This window comes from Microcaecilia unicolor, chromosome 8 (assembly GCF_901765095.1).
Source record: "Microcaecilia unicolor chromosome 8, aMicUni1.1, whole genome shotgun sequence".
In the NCBI taxonomy this organism is placed as follows: domain Eukaryota; kingdom Metazoa; phylum Chordata; class Amphibia; order Gymnophiona; family Siphonopidae; genus Microcaecilia; species Microcaecilia unicolor.
Genome location: NC_044038.1, coordinates 156,535,167 through 156,559,604, shown reverse-complemented (window position 1 = coordinate 156,559,604; position 24,438 = coordinate 156,535,167). Strand labels below are relative to the sequence as shown.

Below are 24,438 nucleotides of genomic sequence, written 5' to 3'. Positions count from 1 at the left end.
TATATCTTTTTTGAGATACGGAGACCAGTACTGAACACAATACTCCAGGTGCGGTCGCACCATGGAGCGATACAACGGCATTATAACATCCGCACACCTGGACTCCATACCCTTCCTAATAACACCCAACATTCTATTCGCTTTCCTAGCCGCAGCAGCACACTGAGCAGAAGGTTTCAGCGTATCATCGACGACGACACCCAGATCCCTTTCTTGATCCGTAACTCCTAACGCGGAACCTTGCAAGACGTAGCTATAATTCGGGTTCCTCTTACCCACATGCATCACTTTGCACTTGTCAACATTGAACTTCATCTGCCACTTGCACGCCCATTCTCCCAGTCTCGCAAGGTCCTCCTGTAATCGTTCACATTCCTCCTGCGACTTGACGACCCTGAATAATTTTGTGTCATCGGCGAATTTAATTACCTCACTAGTTATTCCCATCTCTAGGTCATTTATAAATACATTAAAAAGCAACGGACCCAGCACAGACCCCTGCGGGACCCCACTAACTACCCTCCTCCACTGAGAATACTGGCCACGCAATCCTACTCTCTGCTTCCTATCTTTCAACCAGTTCTTAATCCATAATAATACCCTACCTCCGATTCCATGACTCTGCAATTTCTTCAGGAGTCTTTCGTGCGGCACTTTGTCAAACGCCTTCTGAAAATCCAGATATACAATATCAACCGGCTCCCCATTGTCCACATGTTTGCTTACCCCCTCAAAAAAATGCATTAGATTGGTGAGGCAAGACTTCCCTTCACTAAATCCGTGCTGACTTTGTCTCATCAGTCCATGTTTTTGTATATGCTCTGCAATTTTATTCTTAATAATAGCCTCCACCATCTTGCCCGGCACCGACGTCAGACTCACCGGTCTATAATTTCCCGGATCTCCTCTGGAACCTTTCTTAAAAATCGGAGTAACATTGGCTACCCTCCAGTCTTCCGGTATTACACTCGATTTTAGGGACAGATTGCATATTTCTAACAGTAGCTCCGCAAGTTCATTTTTAGTTCTATTAATACTCTGGGATGAATACCATCAGGTCCCGGTGATTTACTACTCTTCAGCTTGCTGAACTGACCCATTACATCCTCCAAGGTTACAGAGAATTTGTTTAGTTTCTCCGACTCCCCCGCTTCAAATATTCTTTCCGGCACCGGTGTCCCCCCCAAATCCTCCTCGGTGAAGACCGAAGCAAAGAATTCATTTAATTTCTCCGCTACGGCTTTGTCCTCCTTGATCGCCCCTTTAACACCATTTTCGTCCAGCGGCCCAACCGACTCTTTGGCCGGTTTCCTGCTTTTAATGTATCTAAAAAAGTTTTTACTATGTATTTTTGCTTCCAACGCTAATTTCTTCTCAAAGTCCTTTTTTGCCCTCCTTATCTCCGCTTTGCATTTGGCTTGGCATTCCTTATGATCTATCCTGTTACTTTCAGTTGGTTCTCTTCTCCACTTTCTGAAGGATTGTTTTTTGGCTCTAATGATTTCCTTTATCTTACTGTTTAGCCACGCCGGCTGACGTTTAGTCTTTTTTCCCTTTTTTCTAATACGTGGAATATATTTGTCCTGAACCTCCAGGATGGTGTTTTTAAACAGCATCCACGCCTGATGCAAGTTTTTTACTCTGCGAGCTGCTCCTTTCAGTCTTTTTTTCACCATTTTTCTCATTTTGTCGTAATCACCTTTTCTATAGTTAAACGCTAGCGTACTTGATTTCCTAGTTTCACTTCCTTCAATGCCAATATCAAAACCGATCATATTATGATCACTGTTATCAAGCGGCCCTCGTATCGTTACCCCCTGCACTAGATCATGAGCACCACTAAGGACTAAGTCTAGTATTTTTCCTTCTCTTGTCGGCTCCTGAACTAGCTGTTCCATGAAGCTGTCCTTGATTTCATCAAGAAATCTTATGTCCCTTACGTGTACAGATGTTACATTAACCCAGTCTATATGCGGGTAATTGAAATCCCCCATTATTATTGTGTTGCCCAGTTTGTTTGCGTCCCTGATTTCCTTTAACATTTCCGCATCCGTCTGTTCGTCCTGGCCAGGCGGACGGTAGTACACTCCTATCACTATCCTTTTCCCCTTTGCACATGGAATTTCAATCCACAGTGATTCCAAGGAGTGTTTTGCTTCCTGCAGAATTTTCAATCTATTTGATTCAAGGCTCTCGTTAATATACAATGCTACCCCTCCACCAATCCGATTCACCCTATCACTACGATATAATTTGTACCCCGGTATGACAGTGTCCCACTGGTTATCCTCCTTCCACCAGGTCTCAGAGATGCCTATTATATCTAATTTTTCATTTAGTGCAATATATTCTAACTCCCCCATCTTATTTCTTAGGCTCCTGGCATTCGCATATAGACATTTCAAACTATGTTTGTTGTTCCTAAGTACATCATGCTTAGTACTTGACAGTATTAACTGGCAATCTTTTGTCTGATTTTTATTGTTATTTAAAGATACCCGATTCCCTTTTTTTCTGGGTGCGGTTGTCCAGGTCAGAGGCACGCAGCCATGAGAGCCTGCGCATCACTATACCTTGGGCCGCAGCACGAGATGCCACGTCACGTGTCATATATACCCCTGGACAGGAACTTTCTGCACGCCTTCAGCTGCCTGACCACCTCCTGAAACGGCCTGGACTGCTCCGGCGGGAGCTTGTCGACCAGGTCCGCCAGTTGCTTCACATTATTCCGCATGTGGATGCTCATGTAAAGCTGGTAAGACTGGATGCGGGTCACGAGCATGGAAGATTGGTAGGCCTTCCTCCCAAACGAGTCCAGAGTGCGAGACTCCCGCCCCGGGGGCGCCGAGGCGGTATCCCTCGAACTTCGTGCCCTCTTGAGAGCAGAGTCCACGACCGCCGAGTCATGAGGCAATTGGGGCCGCATTAACTCTGGGTCCGAGTGGATTCTGTATTGGGACTCTGCTTTCTTGGGGATGGTGGGATTAGATAGTGGTCTCAACCAGTTCCGAAGCAACATCTCCTTGAGGACATTGTGCAACGGTACCGTGGAGGACTCTCTAGGTGGTGATGGATAGTCGAGGACCTCGAGCATCTCAGCCCTCGGCTCATCCACGGAGACCACAGGAAAGGGAATGCAGACAGACATATCCCTGACGAAGGAGGCAAAGGAGAGGCTCTCAGGTGGCGAGAGCTTTCTCTCTGGTGAAGGAGTGGGGTCGGAGGGAAGGCCCACAGACTCCTCTGAGGAGAAATATTTGGGGTCCTCCTCCTCCCTGGAAACTGTGCAAGACAAATGCAGTATGGCTGGGGTAAAATTTGTAACCTAATACCAAATAGAGCAACTCCAGCCAATGTTGTATATTGGGTCGCGATATTCAATGGGTATAATGGAGAAAAAGCCCTCAAACCTCCAGTGAAATACTGGTGGTTTAGTGCGAGGTTATACACAGTTTTATGAAATAACTCACGCAACGGTTCTATCATAGGGCAAAAAACTCCACTTCCCAGACTGTTATTTAAGTCTTAAAGTTCTGCACGTAATTTACACAATGTTTAGGCGATATTTTTTGTGCTCTATGTTTCAACAACACACAGAATAAAGTAGCACTTAGCTTATGATTTAGATCGGCACTCTTCTATAACCGTTCGACGGGGGCCGCCGTTTCACCTAGAAACATGGCTTCATCAGGAACGGAGTGCTCACTGTAATGTTGAATTGAGAACTCGAGCTGGAGGCATAAGTTTAAAAATGGCGCCATTTTTAAAGTTATGCCTCCAGCTCCAGTCCTCCTCCTCCCCCCACGAGGCCTCTTCCTCGGTGTCGCACATGAGCTCGTGCAGCTAAGTCCTCAACCGGGCCCGGCTCGACGTCGAGGCACCGAGGCCTCGGTGGCGTCGTCGAGCGGTGGACTTCCGCGCCGGCGGGGATGAAGCTCCCTCCATCGACGGGGACTCCACCTGCGTGGCGGTCGAGACCGGCGCCGCAAGCGGCGTCGAAGGCCTCGGCACCGGGCTAGAGCACGCCGGCGCCACAGTCAGCGGCGCCGAGGGCGCAAGCACCCCCGCGCCGGCACCGTCTGGCGCATCAGCCCTTCCAGGATCCCCGGAAGGATAGCGCGGAGGCACTCGTCCAGGCCCGCTGTCGGGAAAGGCGAGGGGGCCGGTAGAGGCGTCGGTGCCAGAAGCTGCTCGGGTCCAGGAGACTGCACCGAAGTGCTGGCACCCTGACGTGGCGGTACCTCTACTACAGAGGGGGACCTCTCCTCTCGACGCTGCCGCTTCCTCAGCGTCGTCTCATCTCCGGCACTGGGAGCCAGATGCATCGAGGGCGACCGATGACGGTGCTTCTTCGCCTTCTTGCGGTGCCCTCATCGGCGCTGGGTGGAATTGAGGAGGAGGAGGTCGATCCCCTCGGCCTCGAGGGACCGGGTCCGACAGGGTTCGGTCCCGAGGGCCCTGGGTAGAGGGAGTGACCGGGGCCGATTGCCCACGCGGCCTCTCACCCCTGCCTTCGCCGGGAGACCGGCGGGCCGACGAGACCTGTGCTCCTGGGGTCGATGCCATCGGTGCCCATTTCGTGGACATCGATACCGGTACCGAAGAACCGGCCGTCGATACCGATGCCATCGAAGTCAACGTCGAGGGGCCGGCGCAAGTTCCAAAAAGACGGTCCAGAAGAACTTGCCTCGCTACCTGAGTCCGTGACACAAGACACGTCTTGGTATCGTGCTCAAGCCCGAGGCACTGGAGGCACCAAGCGTGAGTGTCGGTCTGCGAGATATGCCGGCCGCACCGACCACACTTTTTAAATCCACTCGGGACCTTTGAGGACATCGACGGAAAAATCGCGTCGTCGATGGTGGCGGTGAAAATCACACCTCGAAAATAAATCGACCGCGCGGCCACAAGGCCGCAACGCGACGCCCCCGCTAAGAGACGAGGGAAAAACAAAGTTCAGCGTTGTTTTTTTTTTTTTTTTTTTAAACTAATAGAAAAAAACGGAGAACAATGAAAGGAAAGAGAAAAAAAAAGAGAAAATTTGCGGTTAAAGCGCGATCCGGTTTCCGGGGCTGACAGAGAGAGACGAACACGGCTCTCTCCAGCGCGGAAAAGAAAAGACTGAGCGGGAACGGTCACGCACGGGCGGGAAGACGGCCGCGCATGCGCGGTGGGCGTGCCCTGCGTGCGGGACCGCCCGCAAAGTTTTGTTCCGGTTGGTGGGGGCTGCCGTGGACGTCAACCCAGTCGTGAGAACAAGCAGCCTGCTTGTCCTCAGAGAAAGGCAAGTAACTGCTTGCCCTGGGATTTGTAGCACGGAATGTTGCCACAATTTGGGTTTCTGCCAGGTACTTGTGAAGGCTAGATGGACCATTGGTCTGACCCAGTATGGCTACTCATGTTCTATATTAACACCCCTTGAAGAACCGGGAAACATCCTGAAGAGGTAACAGACCCCTAAACTCCACAACTTCAGCTAACTACTTTAAGAGTACTCCTGAAACAGAGGCTCGTAACGGATTAACTTTCCTGTCTTTATAAGAACACAGAATAGCTGGGTCAGACCAATTGTTCAACTAGCCCAGTACCTTGCTTAACAGTGGCCAATCCAGGTCTAAGTACCTGGCAGAAACCAAGCTCATAATATTCCATGCTTCCAATCAAGCAGTGGCTTCTCCCATGTCTATCTCAACAGCAGATTATGAACTTCTCCTCCAGGAACTTGTCCAAACCTTTTTTAAACCCAGATACATTAAAATCTGTTACCACATCCTCAGGCAATGAATTCCACAGCTTAGATATTCTTTGAATGAAAAAAATATTTCCTCCTGTTTTAAAGGTATTTATGTAATTTCATTGCAACATTCACCGTATGGGAGGATGGACCCAAATACATTCATTGGGAGGTCCAGGAGGCTCCATATACCACTGGGCCTCCCTCTCTGCAGGGCTGAAAGGAACAGTCTACTCCAAAACCTACCTCACTAAGCTCCACTCAACCTGCCCGGATGGTATCTCCTCGTCTCAAACGCCCCAGATCATAGAGCATGTCCCCAAGTGAGATCCTCAGCGAGTCTAGACATTTTGAATTTACCCAAGTCTTTCATCAATTAACCAAAATCTTCACCAAAACATCCCCTAAAGAGCAGCTGACTCAGATGTATTTATGAAGCCAAATCTGTGGACCAAATACTTATAAGAAAACCCTCTCTGCCACTGCCAAGGCCAAATTTTTTGCTGAAACTAACCAAAATCATACATGGTGGTCACCAAAAAGGCTGTATCTAACTTCAGGTTTATGGCATCCTCAGAAACTTGTGCCATGGTTCTCTCAGGGAATCCAAAGTCTTTCTGCCCCACAAAAACAGGCTTGAGCCACAGATGGCTGCTTACGTCAGAGCAGAGATCTCAAAGGAGATCTTCAAGTGGGCTTCCAGTCTTTAATCCCGAAGATCCTTTAATGTCATTCCCCCTTCAACAGGGATTGCCGTCTTCCTGGTGACATCTGTGAACAAGCACTTCCACCTTTGGAAACCTGAAACTCTCCAATTCCATCAAAGAAAGATGATAAAGGCAAGTCATGGCTCAGCCAATTCTTAGGGCCGTGTCGGAGAGTGCCATTTCGCCTCCACCATCTCTGAGGACTTCATTATACAGGAAGGTTCTCACAGGCTTCCTGATTCCCTTTCAAAAAAAGTAAAAAAAATGTTTTTAAGTTACAAAAGGATCTTCATCTAACAAAAGCACCTATAGAACTTCAGTAACCAAGGAGGGAACTCCAATCTACAGAAAAATGCAAACTATGATAGATCTTCACCCAGCATAACCTCCAAGCTCCCAGCCTCTGGGGCAGGGGGTGGTCCTCAAGGTCCACAAACCAGTAACGTTTTCAAGATTTCCCCAGTAAATGCGCATGAGATTTATTTGCATGCACTCTCTCCATTATATGCAAACAAATCTCATGCACATTTATTGGGGAAATCCTGAAAACCCAACTGAATGGCAGCCCACGAGAAGTGACACAGAGCGCCTCTAATCTAGGTAATCCCCTTAATTTGGTTTATGTCTACAACCTCATCCAGGGGTGTCAGTCTTCCAAAAGAAATCATCCAGATCCTGCTTTTCTGACAAGTGCTGCCTCTTGGTGCTCCCCTCCCCCCACCCAGGGCTCCTCTTCATCCTTGCAGCTGTGGGCTCCAAAGGAGAGGACTGGCAAGCTCTGCTTCATACAGAAAACCCAGTGAAGCAATAATGCAAACTCGGGGGGGGGGAGGGGGGGGCCAAATAGTCTACCAGAATCCTACCTGTGTAGAACCAGAAGTTAATCTGAATGGGACTATGTAAAGTTAAGACACTCAAAACTACAGTGCTTTCCACCAGCATGTTCCCCTCTGAATCCTGCTGGGCCAGTCTGCTTTTTGCAGCACCACCAGTAGTTCCCTGCAATCCCAAAGCCAGCAGCACTGACTTGGTGCTAATATAACGGCTGCTAAGTACAGACACCATATGCCATGCTGGAGCAAGAACACCAGCAGCGTGGTTTCTCCAAAGCAGCTGCCATTTTGGCTCAACAGTCTCCGTGCTGTACAAAACAGAGCTTCCTACCGTTGAACAAAGGATATCTTCATCCCTCAAAATAACAGTTAAGCCACAGGGGAACAAAACTAGACTCTGAAGGCTCTGCCTGAGCACCTATTCAAAAAAGTACAGTGCACTTCTGTCTTTTTTGTTTTTGACAAGTATTTCCTTCTGCTCCCAGGACGCACTCAAGGAACCCCTCCCAGTAGGAGGGGCCAGAAGAACAGGGCAACTCCTGGAGAAGTAGGGAAGACTACTGGTAAGAGGGCACATAACTTGTCAGGAATGGTCTGAAGAGAAAGTAAAACTAAATTAATCTAATAAAATACAGAAGGGAGCCGTAGAAAAAAATTGATGGGAACACTTTCCTACTTAAAGTATTATCACGATTATTACCTACTTAAATGGTTGATTCATTCTGGTTTTACAGAAAGTCTAGGTCAAAGTATATCCCAAGAAAAGCACCACAGAATCAGCTTTAATTAGTTTCAACTCTAAACATCAGTCTCAACCACAAGACCATCATGTTACTATGTTCAGACAGAAATTTTACTTTGAGCTTACAGACTGTCCATAGACTGCATCTGCTGGCTTTCCACTGGGATCTAAACCTCCATGGACATATGAAGAGCTCTTCCCATAGAACCTATAAAAGAAACAAACATGTAAAATTTAAATTAAAGCTAACAGCTATAGTCCGAGTATTCAGAATTCCACTTGCTATTACATAAGTTTTTAAAAAACAGATCTAAAATTTAGCACTTAAAACACAGAGTAACTAAAGCAAGCCTCAAACAAATTTTCTTGCAACAACTGGAAATGTATGCACATTTATAAGTTGCCCATTCATAACATGCTTAAACTATGCTGTTCATCACCTTATTACAGTAGCAGGATGGAGTGGATAAGAGGCTGCTGCTCTCCCTATTGTCCACCCTACCCAGCAATGCCAAGAAGCTTTAAGCTGCAGCTACTGAGACAATGGGGGGAGAGGCTAAAGCTGCAGTTGCTAGGTGTGAGCGGGCAGCAAAGTGCACCCACCCACTTGCCCTTAGAATCTGCAGTCTTCATCTCTATCATCCATCTGCACCCAGAAGTTGCAGTTTTACCTCTTCCCCCCCACCCCCCACCGAAATACACTGCTTGCCCACCTACTCCCAGCAGCCTTAAGTCTCTCCATCATCTACCCAACAGCAGCCCTAGCACCACATCCCCCTCCACCCAGCAACAGTTTCTCTGAATTTCTCCTCCCCAACCCCACACATTTCCAAGTGTTCTACCACACCTAGTATAGCCCTAGCCCAGTGCTGATCACAAACGGAAGAGAAAGGAGAGCAGATGTGCATTGGACTGCATTGTCTTCACATTTCAGCCATGCAGTTCATATTCTGCATTCAACATCAGGTAGCAAGAACAGGCATCTGGGGCCTGATGAACAGCGATGCTCCTTCCACTTGTGATCAGCATCAGGCCAGAGACTTTAGGGGATTTGAAAGCCTAGAGATCAAGCTGCTGACACTACTTTAACAGGCCCAATGTTGCTGCCCATGTGTTCAGGCTACAAAATCTAGGGGCCAGGTCTGATCTTTTGGTCACCATGGTGAGCTAGCACCTGGGGTTTGTCAAACCCTTCCCATAACCCTGAAAACAGTAAAGTTTTCTTTACTACCAAAATCAGCGACATATTCCAGTGGCTCCCTAACCTGGTCTTGGAGGCACCCCAACCAGTCACGTTTTCAGGATATCCACAATGAATATTTGAGAGAGATTTGCATACACTACCTCATGCAAATACACGCAAAGCTCATGAATATTCATTGTGGATCTTCTGAAAATCTGACTGGCTGGGGTGCCTCCAGTACCAGGTTTGGTAACTACTGACATACTCACTGGTAACTAAACGTCATTCAAACTCTCAGGACAGTGCAGGGATTACTGCCAAGGCAGACCCGGTTGACCCTCAGTACAGAATGCTGTATACAAGCTAAGATCTGAATGATTCATAGTATATGTACCTCTACCCCACATTGTTGCATTACTAGGCACCCAGGGATAGAGGAAGGGTATGTGGCAGCACACACAGTGGTCAACAAACCTGGCAACCTGTGAATGAAACACTGAGCTAGAAGCCCAGTAGACAGCAGAAATAGCAGCTACGCAATTAAAAGTGCCACCTTCTTCACTTAAAATGAACAAGCAGTTACAGTAAAGAATAAACTGATACTTAGAATGTCAGACTCGCATAAATTACATTTGTAAAGAAGGCACCTTCACATCAGTAGCAACCCATTTCAATACTTCGTCCAGCCTACTGTTGCCTTCTAGTTATGTGCATTGATTTACCGTGAAAGTTCAGATAGCAGGCCATATATAAAGTGAAATTTAAATACACTTGTTCCTTCTCTAGTCCGGCTGTACCATTCTGAACGTTTTGGGTTATCATCACTGGTTACCAGCAGATGGAGGTAGAGAACTCACTTCACCGGTATAAGGAGGCTGGTGCTTGGTGGAAAATGCTAGTACTTGCCAAAGCAGTGGACAGTACCTTAAACCACACCCATGTCCATAACCCAATGCAGTTATAGACAAAAAAAAACATCACCCCCTTTTGTGTACCACCACCGAACAGAAAGACAAATCCCCATAAGCCCCGAAAGCCAAAGTCTTCCAAGGAAGGGATTCATAATGGTACAGCCAGAGTAAAGGAAAGGAAATTAATAGTTATGACTCCTAGCTGTAGCATTCTGAACCACTTGGGATGTACCCAAGCACAACTCAGGGATCTGAAGACATCCAGATATGGCTAAACACTCAAGCCACCCACAAAGCTCAACTGGGGACCAGCTGACCAATTGGACCAGGAGCAAATCACTCAGAACCAGAGGCTAAAAAGTGTCCATCCACCTGCTGGAGACAGAAAAATACTGAGGAGCTGTACTGGATGCCAAGAGATATCTCAGCTCTCCATCTCCACCTGCTAGTTGATGGACACAACTATTCCACATGTTCTGGAATAGTGTAAAGCTACGTAACAGAAGGTGAAATTAGACCTTACCTGCTAATTTTCTTTCCTCTAGACCCTCCAGACCGGTCAAGACGCGTGGGTTATGCACTCCTACCAGCAGAGGGAGACTGAGAAAACACTGAGCTTTGGATACTGTATATATAACCTGTGCCATACACCCACTAGCCAGTATAACCGTAACAAAGCAGAGAAACTAAAACACTAACCAAAACTATCAACCCTGTACGTGGTCATTGCCAAATGCAAGAACAACTTTTGTTCCTTTTATCTGTTTTACTGTGTTCTGTTTGTGCTTCCACAGGTGGGCTATCCAACCACACCTGTTTCAGACTCATACTAACAATCATCTGAAAAAACAAGAGTCTGAATTATGTAAACCACAATCATCAGCTGCCAAGAGATATCCAATCACTAAAGTCTACCTCCTGGCCCACAGAAAAAACAGGGTGGGCTCTTGACCGGTCTGGAGGGGCGCTGAGGAAGGTGAAATTAGATCTTACCTGCTAATTTTCTTTCCTCTAGACCCTCCAGACCGGTCAAGACGGGTGGGACGTACCAAAGCAGTAAATCTCTACGGGTGGGACCCCCTTAGGCCAGAGGTCAACACAGCAGCCCCAAAACCTGCCTCCTCTTTAGCATGAACATCAATCCGATAATGTTTAACAAACGAATGCAGAGGACCAGACTGCCGCCCGACAAATCTCTAGAGGAGGAAGCATACTACTTTCCGCCCAAGAGGCTGCTACTCCCCTGGTGGAATGAGCCGAAAAACCCTTAGGTACCTACTACTACTACTATTTAGCATTTCTATAGCGCTACAAGGCATACGCAGCGCTGTACAGACATAGAAGAAAGACAGTCCCTGCTCAAAGAGCTTACAATCTAATAGACAAAAAATAAATTAAGCAAATCAAATCAATTAATGTGAACGGGAAGGAAGAGAGGAGGGTAGGTGGAGGCGAGTGGTTACGAGTCAAAAGCAATGTTAAAGAGGTGGGTTTTCAGTCTAGATTTAAAGGTGGCCAAGGATGGGGCAAGACGTAGGGGCTCAGGAAGTTTATTCCAGGCGTAGGGTGCAGCGAGACAGAAGGCGCGAAGTCTGGAGTTGGCAGTAGTGGAGAAGGGAACAGATAAGAAGGATTTATCCATGGAGCGGAGTAGGGAAGGACGAGTGTGGAGAGATACTGGGGAGCAGCAGAGTGAATACATTTATAGGTTAGTAGAAGAAGTTTGAACAGGATGCGAAAACGGATAGGGAGCCAGTGAAGGGTCTTGAGGAGAGGGGTAGTATGAGTAAAGCGACCCTGGCGGAAGATGAGACGGGCAGCAGAGTTTTGAACCGACTGGAGAGGGGAGAGGTGACTAAGTGGGAGGCCAGCAAGAAGCAGATTGCAGTAGTCTAAACGAGAGGTGACAAGGGTGTGGATGAGTGTTTTGGTAGAGTGCTCGGAAAGAAAGGGGCGGATTTTACGGATGTTGTAAAGAAAGAAACGACAGGTCTTGGCGGTCTGCTGGATATGAGCAGAGAAGGAGAGAGAAGAGTCAAAGATGACCCCAAGGTTTCGAGCTGAGGAGACAGGGAGAATGAGAGAGCCATCAACAGAAATAGAAAACGGGGGGGGGGGGGGGGGGGGGGGGGGGGTACCGCACGACCCTTCAAGACGTAAGCAGACGCAATCACCTCCTTCAACCACCGAGCTATCGTTGCCTTGGACGCAGCCGCTCCCTTTTTAGAACCGCCAAAAAGAACGAACAGCCGATCAGATGTTCTGAACTCTCGAGTTCTAGACAGATAACACCGCAAAACTCGCTTCACGTCCAACTTCGCCAGTCGACGCTGTTCCGAGTCTCCAGCCAGATTCCCTAAGACTGGCAAAGAAATGACCTGATTCACATGAAAGTCGGACACTACCTTGAGCAAAAAGGAGGGCACCGGTCGCAGAGAAACCCTTTCCTTGGAAAAAAACAAGAAGGGCGTCCTACAAGACAAAGCCTGGAGTTCCGAAACTCTGCGCGCTGATGAAATGGCTATCAAAAACACCGTCTTTAAGGACAGATCCTTGTCCGTAGCCGAAGCCAAAGGCTCAAATGGAGGCCGAATTAACGCCTCCAAAACCAGATTCAAATCCCACAGAGGAACCAACCGGCGTTGCGGAGGCCGAAGCAATTTCACTCCCTTCAAAAACCGAACCACATCCGGGGACGAAGCCAACGACCCACCCTGAACCTTGCCACGAAAACAAGACAAGGCTGCCACCTGAACCTTCAAAGTAGACAAGGCCAGCCCCTTGTCCAGACCATCCTGCAAAAATTCTAACACATCCGCGAGCGAAGCGTGTATAGCCCTCAAATTCCGAGCCAGGCACCAGTGCTCAAAAAGCCTCCAGACTAACGTACGCCAGAGAAGTGGACTGCCTACGGGAACTCAACATCGTAGCAACAACCCTTCTTCCTCAACTTGCTCCTTTCGAGAGCCAAAGCGAGAACTGAGCAAGATCTGGGAGAGTGATGGGACCTTGACACAACAACACTGTCTCTGTCAATGGCAGGGGTTCCGCTACCGCCAGACGCACCAGATCTCCGTACCACGGGCGTCGCGGCCAATTTGGAGCTATCAGAATCACCCGACCCGGGTGACGTTCGATGCGTTGAACTACTCTCCCCACTAACGGCCACAGAGGGAACACGTACAGCAACTCCTGAGGCCACGGCAGCAGCAGGGCGTCTATTCCTTCCGACCGCGGGTCCCTTCTGCGACTGAAGAACTGCCGCACTTGCGCATTGCACGCCGTTGCATCACTGGAATCCCCCACACCGACACAATGCGATTGAAAACCGAGAGATGACGCGCCCATTCCCTGGGATCTAGAGTATGTCTGCTCAGATAATCGGCGTCCACGTTGTCCACCCCGGCCACATGAGCTGCCGACAAGGCCTGAAGATAAAGTTCTGCCCACTGGCACAACTGCGCTGCTTCCTCCGCGACCGCTCGACTCTTTGTGCCCCCTTGCCGACTGACGTAAGCTACGGCCGTGGCATTGTCGCAGAGAACTCTGACAGCCTTGCCTTGAAGCAGCGTCTGTAAAGACTGAAGAGCCAAACAAATGGCTCGTGTCTCCAACCGGTTGATGGACCACTGGGTTTCCTCCTGAGACCACCGTCCTTGTGCCACCTGACCGAGACAATGAGCCCCCCAACCGGCCAAGCTGGCATCCGTGGTGAGAACTAACCACTCTGGAGCTTCCAATGGCATTCCCTTTACCAGGTTCCGAGCGTCTAGCCACCAACGGAGGCTGAGACGCGGAACAGCAGTCAGAGGCAAACGCATCTCCAACCCCTGCGATTGAGACCGACCGACTGAGAAGTGCCGACTGCAACTGCCACATGTGCGCTCTGGCCCAGGGAACCACCTCTATAGTCGCTGCCATCATGCCCAAAACCTGAAGGTAAGCACGCGCTGTCGGTCTGTCCCCCGCCAGAAAGCGACGAATCTGATCCTGTAACTTGCGGATCCGAAGAGCCGGCATCACCACTCGACCGTTGAGCGTCTCGAAGCGCACTCCTAGATACTCGAGAGATTGGGACGGGACGAGATGGCTCTTTCTGTGGTTCACTACCCAACCAAGCGATTCCAGAAAGGCTAGAACTCGCGCTGTAGCCACTTCGCTCTCCGACTGAGACTTGGCCCGAATCAACCAATCGTCCAGATACGGGTGCACCAAAACGCCCTGTCTCCGCAATGCCGCCGCCACTACTACCATGACCTTGGAAAAGGTGCGGGGAGCTGTTGCTAGCCCGAAGGGAAGAGAACAAAACTGAAAATGCTTTCCTAAGACCGCAAAGTGCAGAAAACGCTGATGCGCCGTCCGAATGGGAATGTGAAGATAAGCTTCCGTCAAATCCAGGGACGTCAGAAACTCTCCCTGTCGAACCGCGACAAAAACGGACCGCAACGTCTCCATGCAAAAAGAGGGAACCTTGAGCGCTGAATTGACCCCCTTGAGATCCAGCACCGGACGCCAGGCATCCTCCTTCTTTGGTACTACAAAATAGATTGAATAGCACCCTGAGCATCGCTGCTCGGGAGGAACAGGAACCACTGCTCCCAGGGCGAGAAGACGACGCAACGAGTCTCGAACTGCTGCTCTCTTGATTCTTGAGGCGACTCTTCGAATTCCAGCGCATAACCATCTCGAATCACCTCGAGAACCCACTGATCGGACGTGATTTAAACCCAGCTCTGGTAAAACCGACTCAGCCGAGCCCCTACCCGTACCAGAGCCTGGGTCCGCACACCTTCATTGCACATTACACCCGGAAGACTGTCCCCTCGAGGCAAAGTCACGCCCTCCACGACGATTCCCTCGAAAGGACTGGGTGCGCTGAAAAAAACGGCCTCTAAAAGACCCACTAGTCCGTCCCGGCCTATACCGCCGGGCCTCAGCAAAACGACCACGAGCAGACACCCCCCTGGTGCCCGACTTGGGACGTAAATCCGGCAGGCGAGGAATCTTAGCATCACTAAGGCCTTTCACCAAATTGTCCAAATCCTCTCCAAAGAGCATGGTTCCCTTAAAGGGAAGAGAACACAACTTCGCTTTAGAAGCCGCATCCACGACCCAACCTCTCAGCCATAGGGCCCTACACGCTCCAACTATCATAGCCATATTCTTGGCGGACGCCCTCAACAAATCATAAAGGGCATCCGACAAGAAAGACGAACCCATCTCGAGCTTGGCTAACTCATGAACTCAGAGGCACCAACCTCCACTGACTCATCAAGGAGTTTCTCGGCCCAGCGAAAACAGGCTCGGGCTACCAGGCCCCACATACAGAGGCCTGGAGCGCGAGCGCCGAGAAATCAAAACTACACTTAAAAGCGTCAACCCTCCTATCCTGGGGTCGCGGAGAGCAGCTCCGCCGTCCACCGGGATAGCAGTCGCTCTAGTCACTGCATCTACCGTAGGGGCCTTAAAGGAATCTTTATCCTGCTGAGGAAGAGGATAGAGCCGCACCATTGCCTTAGAGACCTTGCATGGAGCATCCGGTGACTTCCACTCCTGGGAAATCATCTCCCGGAGGTCTTTGTTCATAGGAAAGGACCGTGCCTTACTGCGAATACCCTTTACCAAAGGGTCCTGTCCAGATTCCCCCATGGGCACCTCAGGCTCAAACTTAAGTGTCACCGTGACCTAGTCTATGAGCTCCGCAAGCTCATCCCTATGGAAGATTCTGACAACAGAGGGGTCCTCACCAGGTAAGGCATCAATAAGGTCACGAGAGTCTTCAAACCCCTCTACCTCCTCCTCAATACCTAGTGGGTCTTCCGAACCCAGCTGAGACAAACAGTCCCCATCTTCTGACCATTCTAACCTTGGTCTTTTAGTCAGCATCGAGCAATGACCCTCCTCCACTGAGGAGGACCAGACTTCCAGGCTTGGAACAGGGTCCACACAAATTCCGGAGGAAAACAAAACACTTCCTGAGCCCTCCGAGGGTACTTTCTGCCCTAAAACGAAGGAAGCTGGCCCCACACTCAAAATGGCGGCCGTTCCCGCCGAACTGTAACCGCCAACATCGCGCCTGCCTGCGAACCCGCTGACACAAACCGCCGATCCCATTGGAACTTCCGCGGCCAACACGGGGGGAGCTGAAATCGACTGTTTAGGCTCACCACAAAGGTGACACTGACCGCCCGCCGTCTCTAACCCCCGCCGCGAACAGGCGTGACATCGAAGCAGCTTGCCGGTCATAATAAATAAACACACAGTCCGCCTTCACGCCAAATACTCTGATACAGCAAATTCACACTGCTCTCCCGTCTAGTGCAAGGAATTGAACTCCCCTTCCGTTCCGCACCAAATAAATAATAAAGGCTCTTAAAGCCCAGAACACTCAGATCTGTCTCAGAATTAGCGGTATATCAAACATCAGTAAAACCATGGGGACCATTTCCTGTGGGGGGGGGGGGGGGGGGGATTTGTCAAAGGTCACTGATATAGTGTCTTCCAGAACAGTCTTAACAGTTCGGTCCCCTTGTTTAGCACTGCAGAGTCCTCTAAGGCTCTTTGGTATGGAGCAAGGCATCTACACTTCAGTCATAAAAAGCAGAGCTCTGAAGCTGAGACCATAAAACAAACAATGGATGTATTCATTCAATCCACTTAAAAGTCTACCTGTGTAAGTAATCTGGTGCCTGATTCAGTAGAGTGTAATACTGCCTCACAAATTCCCGCCCGACCAGCAGGGGACTTGGCTTCTCCATCACCATTTCTTTGGTCAGCTGAAAACTGAAAACAAAAATTAGTAATATTTCATACAATATCACCTGAGATACAGGTGTCATCTGCACTGAATACACAAACACATGGCCATTACAAATCAGTATACCAGTTTCATTAATACTACTGCAACAGGGCTAGCCTAATAGCCAGTATATTTATAACTTTGGGCTTACATACAGTGTTAAGTAGTAGTAGTATTTTAGATTTTACAGTTGTATACAAACATTTACGCACCCCAGTCAAACCATGTGGTTTCAACACTGTGGTATAAAAGTTAAATTAACTTAAGTTATGCTTTAAAAATTTGCAGAACATACTCTTCCTGGCATTTTTTGCACCTTCCTACTCCTCTTCTCAGAATTCTAGTTCAAGTATTCTTAGGTCTCCTTGCATGCACTTTAAGTTTAACACCACGCATCATCCAATCACAAGGTACATTTCCAAAGAACATCCTAGTAGCTCAATGTTCCATGAAAATAGCTTATACATCTACATCCCTGTCCTCTCCACCTGCTTGCTCTATCAACTGCTTCTGGGGATTTGTGTGCTCATCAGATTGCTTTCAGCAATACTCTGATGCTTTTGGTGAACGGCAACCATTAGATGTCCTGCAGTCATAAATATATGATCTACATAGTTTTTCCTCTGACCTGTGTACAATTGGGTTTCAATAACAATTGTTGGAACCTACATCCTTTTATGTATATCTCACAGTAAGGATTACCAAATAGCCCCTGACTGCCCTGATGGGTGAATCACGGCCTGTGTCAAGCAATATATGTTATATGCAATTTTATTAAGATCTTGTATATCCACCACTGATCTGCTTTTTTGTCTTCCATTTCAGCTGGGCTGCTACATAATTTTAAAGTGCCTCCAAACTCCCCTTCTATTTGGGTAACTGCAAAATACAATCTACCACGTGTAGAGGTCAGTCTTTCCAAATATATATTTCTGAATCTCCTATCAATAAGCCTGAAAATTATTTCTAGTACTGCTACAGGTAGCACCAGAAATAGTATAAGAATCTGGGCAATGACACCATTTTGATACTCGCGAACCTCCCTATCCAGGGAGTATTCAGCCTTTGCCAGTTTTCAAGCTCCTTTCCCAAGCCATCCATCAAGAAGCCTTAATCTAAAAACAGCAAAACAAGAAAAACCTGCTACGTCAAAATCGTCCAATCAGGCAAGAGTAGAGGCTGACCAAATCCAACGCAGGATAGTGCGAAACATGTTTTATTTGTTGATTGGAAAAAAGGACCCCGACTCAGTCCATGCTGAATGCTGGTTGTCCAGCATTTTCTGAGTGGATGCCTTCGGGCAATTTTGTTCAGAATACTACTTTATTATTTGTGACCCCTGAAACGGCATTTTGCGGATGCTGAACACAGACCGTGTCAGGTCCTTTTCACCCCCATCAACAAATAAAACATCTGTTTAGCACCATCTCCAGCGTTGGATTTGTCCTTTGGTCAGACTCTACTCTTGATCTAGAGATAGAAGCATAAGCATCTGGGAGTTCAAATAGTAGCCCACCAAAAGGATGAGAACTGCTTTTCAGTCTTCATTTAAGTTCAGGTTCTAGCCACAGACTTGCCCATATTTACTGTAAAGCCCAATAACCTCCCATATTCTTTGAACTACAACATTAAGAGGAGAGAGGTGTAGGTGTAGTAGTAGGAGCTGGTGAGCGCCTGCAAAATGGTATCTGCAAAAAAAAGTTATCCAATAATCCACTTTCCCCACCTCCATTCATCATCAAGTACATTAAGTGTTGCCATACTGGGACAGACCGAAGGTTCAAGCCCAGTATCCTGTTTTTTTCAACAGTGACCAATCCAACATTTACAGATCCACAATCTGGGAAAAGTTTTTTGCTTCAATCTAAGACACCCTGTCAATCAGATCATGTAATTTACTGAATACAGTGTCCATGTGATAAATTATGTATTGGACAAACCAAGAAAATTATCCATAAGATTAACAGAACATAAAAGAGTACAATAAGTACAAAAAATGTTTTAAGATGGTTTAAACTCTAAGATGGAAGGGTGTCATTTCTACTAAAAAAAATTTTTAAATGGATGACATCCACAGATTTAAAACAAGTCACAATGTTGTCACCCTTAAATCTGGAATTAAACAGTAGGCTGCGATTGGCCATTTACTACTGATGGCATCTGACATCACCTTATATATACACGAGCGCCATTTTCACATGACTAGAAAGTACAAGAAGCCGTGCTATATAGCCACAGTGTGGTATTTTGAGTATGTTTATGTCGTAAAGCATTTAACTAGAGCAAAGAGTTTTGATTTTCTGTAGATTTATTGTATATTTTTCAGTCTGAGTTTATTCCACAGACCCTGACAAAGGTTCTGAAACTTTGGCCACAGCTGGCCGTGGAATGCGGACAAGTTAAAAGATGAAAAACTAATATATTCTAAAAGATTTATATGGACTATTTATCCAGTAGAATAAAGTCTGTTGAGAGGTTTTTCCAGTGCTTTTCTTGTAGAAAAAAGGTGCCGGTACTCATTATGGGCGGGGTCCACATATGGCTCCACCCGTATTATAGCCACACCCCTTATACCAGCCATCGCGCATATAAACAGACATAGAAAATATACTATAGGAGAAAAAAAGGTAAAATTAGGTCTAATTTTCTTTCCTCTAGACCAGTGATGGCGAACCTATGGCAAGCGTGCCAGAGAGGGCACTCAGAGCCCTCTCCTTTGGCACATTCGCCGTCGGTGGTCCGCTCCCCCCACTCTCCCTCCCTCTTCCAACGAACGAAGCACCAGGCTACCCGCCCTCCCTCCCTCTTCCAACCAACGAGGCACCAGGCCGCCCGCCCTCCCTCCCTCTTCCAACCAACGAAAAGCCACCAGGCCTCCCGCCCCTCCCTCCCTTCCAGCACTCGCCCTCCTTCTCTGAAATTGAAAAGGCGTCAGCAGCTGCAGCGAAACGCGTGGTCTTCGCTCGTGTCTCTCAAGCTCTGGTCCCGCCCTCATAGGGCCAGACGTACTAGATCGGCAAACCAAGGCCGACGAGGCCAAAGTGGAGCCACAAGAATACTGTCCCGGCGTACCGCTCTATTCTTGAACTCTCCGTTCTATCAAGGGCCAAGGAGGAAATACGTACAACAGCTGGTGAGGGGGCCACGCAAGCACCAGAGCATCGATCCCCTCGGACCTCACCGCCGGCTGAAAAACCTGGGTACTTGAGCATTGTCCGACGAGGCCATGAGATCTATCAACGGCAGACCCCACTCCTTCACTAAGCGACAGAACAATGGACGATGTAGCGACCACTCTCCTGGATCCAACGTGTGCCTGCTCAGAAAATCCGCACTGACGTTGTCTACTCCGGCTACGACTTGCTGAGAGACTCTGAAGATGAAGTTCTGCCCAACGCATTAACTCCGCCGTCTCCTCTGACACCTCTCGACTCTTGGTACCTCCCCTGATGATTTACGTATGCCACCACTGTGGCATTGTCGGACCACAACGCCTCCTCCTCCAACCAGTGACCCTGAGCTACCTCTCCGAGACAATGCGCCCCCCAACCTGCTAGACTGGCATCCGTCGTTAGCACCATCCACTCCGGAGGATCCAAGGGCATGCCTTTTTCCAGATTCGGCGTGTGAAGCCACCATCGCAGGCTGAGACGAACCGGATACGGCAAGCGCATTCTTTTCTCCAAGCCTGAGGAGACCACTGCTCCAACAGTGCCGCCTGCAGCCGCCTCATGTGAGCCCTGGCCCAGGGCACTACCTCTATCGATGCCGTCATGAGTCCCAAAATCTGAAGGTAAGAGTGAGCAGACGGGAACAGTTTGGCACAAAACTGGCAAATCAATAACTGCATCTTGGCAATTCGAACTGCCGGTAAAAACACCCGGCCCTTCACCGTATCGAAGCGAACCCCCAGATATTCCAGGGACTGAGTCGGTTCCAGGTGACTCTTGACCAGGTTCACCACCCAGCCAAGCGACTCCAAGAAAGCTACCACCTTCGCCGTCGCATCCACACTCTCCTGAAGGGACTTGGCGTGAATGAGCCAATTGTCAAGATATGGGTGTACCAACACTCCTTGTTTCCTCAAAGCCGCCGCCACGACCACAACAACCTTGGAAAAGGTACAAGGCGCCGTATCCAGACCGAACAGCAGCGCACAGAATTGAAAATGCTGTCCCAGAACCGCAAAACGGAGAAAACCGATGATGCGCCGCCCGAATAAGAATATGAAGATAGGCTTTTGACAGATCCAAAGGATGTGAGAAACTCCCCCTTCTGCACCGCTACTATGACCGAGCGCGTTTCCATGCGAAAGGAGGGAACTTTCAAAGCCTCGTTGACCCCGAGATCTAGAATAGGCCCAGAGGAACCTTCCTTTTTGGGGACCACAAAATAAATCGAACAACCACCTGTCCCCCTTTCTGAAACCGGCACGGGAACAACCGCCCCCAGATCTATCAGCCAACGAAGCGTCTGTCGAATCGCCCTGGCCTTGACCCGAGAGCGGCACGGAGAGGCGAGGAAAAAATCTGGAAGGAAAGTCTCGAATTCTAGCGCGTACCCGTCTCGCACCACCTCGAGTACCCACTGATCTGACGTGATATGGTCCACCTCTGTTAGAATTGACTCAAACGAGCCCCTACCCTTACCAGAGGCTGGACCCGCACACCTTCATTGTGAAGCACGCCCGGAGGACATAAGTACATAAGTAGTGCCATACTGGGAAAGACCAAGGTCCATCTAGCCCAGCATCCTGTCACCGACAGTGGCCAATCCAGGTCAAGGGCACCTGGCACGCTCCCCAAACGTAAAACATTCCAGACAAGTTATACCTAAAAATGCGGAATTTTTCCAAGTCCATTTAATAGCGGTCTATGGACTTGTCCTTTAGGAATCTATCTAACCCCTTTTTAAACTCCGTCAAGCTAACCGCCCGTACCACGTTCTCCGGCAACGAATTCCAGAGTCTAATTACACGTTGGGTGAAGAAAAATTTTCTCCGATTCGTTTAAATTTACCACACTGTAGCTTCAACTCATGCCCTCTAGTCCTAGTATTTTTGGATAGCGTGAACAGTCGCTTCACATCCACCCGATCCATTCCACTCATTATTTTATACACTTCTATCATATCTCCCCTCAGCCGTCTCTTCTCCAAGCTGAAAAGCCCTAGCCTTCTCAGCCTCTCTTCATAGGAAAGTCGTCCCATCCCCACTATCATTTTCGTCGCCCTTCGCTGTACCTTTTCCAATTCTACTATATCTTTTTTGAGATACGGAGACCAGTACTGAACACATACTCCAGGTGCGGTCGCACCATGGGAGCGATACAACGGCATTATAACATCCGCACACCTGGACTCCATACCCTTCCTAATACCCAACATTCTATTCGCTTTCCTAGCCGCAGCAGCACACTGAGCAGAAGGTTTCAGCGTATCATCGACGACGACACCCAGATCCCTTTCTTGATCCGTAACTCCTAACGCGGAACCTTGCAAGACGTAGCTATAATTCGGGTTCCTCTTACCCACATGCATCACTTTGCACTTGTCAAACATTGAACTTCATCTGCCACTTGCACGCCCATTCTCCCAGTCTCGCAAGGTCCTCCTGTAATCGTTCACATTCCTCCTGCGACTTGACGACCCTGAATAATTTTGTGTCATCGGCGAATTTAATTACCTCACTAGTTATTCCCATCTCTAGGTCATTTATAAATACATTAAAAAGCAACGGACCCAGCACAAAACCCTGCGGGACCCCACTAACTACCCTCCTCCACTGAGAATACTGGCCACGCAATCCTACTCTCTGCTTCCTATCTTTCAACCAGTTCTTAATCCATAATAATACCCTACCTCCGATTCCATGACTCTGCAATTTCTTCAGGAGTCCTTTCGTGCGGCACTTTGTCAAACGCCTTCTGAAAATCCAGATATACAATATCAACCGGCTCCCCATTGTCCACGTTGCTTACCCCCCTCAAAAAAATGCATTAGATTGGTGAGGCAAGACTTCCCTTCACTAAATCCGTGCTGACTTTGTCTCATCAGTCCATGTTTTTGTATATGCTCTGCAATTTATTCTTAATAATAGCCTCCACCATCTTGCCCGGCACCGACGTCAGACTCACCGGTCTATAATTTCCCGGATCTCCTCTGGAACCCTTCTTAAAAATCGGAGTAACATTGGCTACCCTCAGTCTTCCGGTACTACACTCGATTTTAGGGACAGATTGCATATTTCTAACAGTAGCTCCGCAAGTTCATTTTTTAGTTCTATTAATACTCTGGGATGAATACCATCAGGTCCCGGTGATTTACTACTCTTCAGCTTGCTGAACTGACCCATTACATCCTCCAAGGTTACAGAGAATTCGTTTAGTTTCTCCGACTCCCCCGCTTCAAATATTCTTTCCGGCACCGGTGTCCCCCCCAAATCCTCCTCGGTGAAGACCGAAGCAAAGAATTCATTTAATTTCTCCGCTACGGCTTTGTCCTCCTTGATCGCCCCTTTAACACCATTTTCGTCCAGCGGCCCAACCGACTCTTTGGCCGGTTTCCTGCTTTTAATGTATCTAAAAAAATTTTTACTATGTATTTTTGCTTCCAACGCTAATTTCTTCTCAAAGTCCTTTTTTGCCCTCCTTATCTCCGCTTTGCATTTGGCTTGGCATTCCTTATGATCTATCCTGTTACTTTCAGTTGGTTCTCTTCTCCACTTTCTGAAGGATTGTTTTTTGGCTCTAATGATTTCCTTTATCTTACTGTTTAGCCACGCCGGCTGACGTTTAGTCTTTTTTCCCTTTTTTCTAATACGTGGAATATATTTGTCCTGAACCTCCAGGATGGTGTTTTTAAACAGCATCCACGCCTGATGCAAGTTTTTTACTCTGCGAGCTGCTCCTTTCAGTCTTTTTTTCACCATTTTTCTCCCCAGCGCATCCCCCCAGCACATCTCGGCATCCTCGTCGACCTCTGCGAAAGGGCCGAGTACGCTGAAAAAAAATCGACCTCTAGGTGCAACAGTAAACCTACCCGGCCTATAGCGCAGAGTATCTTTGAAACGTGCACGCCCTGCCATACCTCAACCCCCTGCTTTGAGGCGCAACTCCGGCAAGCGCGGCATTTCCTCACCAAGACCACGAACCAACTTATCCAACTCTTCTCCGAACAGCAAGGTCCCCTTGAAGGGGAGAGAACATAACTTGGACTTAAGACGCCGCATCTGCCGTCCAACCACGAAGCCAAAGAGCCCGACGAGCTCCAACCGCCAATGCCATATTCTTAGCAGAAGCTCTCAGCAGATCATAACTAGAATCTGCCAAAAAGGAAGAGCCCATCTCTAACTTGGCTAGCTCTTGCACCAAGGAAGCTCTATCTAAGGCCGGGCCATCCAAAAGACTTTCAGCCCAACGGAAACACGCCCTGGCTACTAGGCCCCCGCACAGAGCGGCCTGAAGTGACAATGCCGAGAGATCAAAATTGCGCCGAATGACTCTAATCTCCTATCCTGCGGATCTCTGAGA

At 48.4% G+C, this 24,438-nt stretch overlaps 1 protein-coding gene across 2 annotated transcripts in view; it reads right to left on the bottom strand.

The window, feature by feature from the left end:
• The window catches only part of G3BP1 (G3BP stress granule assembly factor 1), a 149,471-nt gene that overhangs the window by 113,599 nt on the left and 11,434 nt on the right, over positions 1-24,438 (bottom strand). For both annotated transcript variants that reach the window (XM_030211488.1, XM_030211487.1), the window contains exons 2-3: positions 16,780-16,893; positions 8,143-8,224 (exon numbers count right to left, since the gene is read on the bottom strand). In XM_030211488.1, coding sequence (XP_030067348.1) covers positions 8,143-8,224; positions 16,780-16,874 — 177 coding nt within the window. In that variant the 5' untranslated portion in view covers positions 16,875-16,893. The remainder of the gene's footprint in view (positions 1-8,142; positions 8,225-16,779; positions 16,894-24,438) is intronic.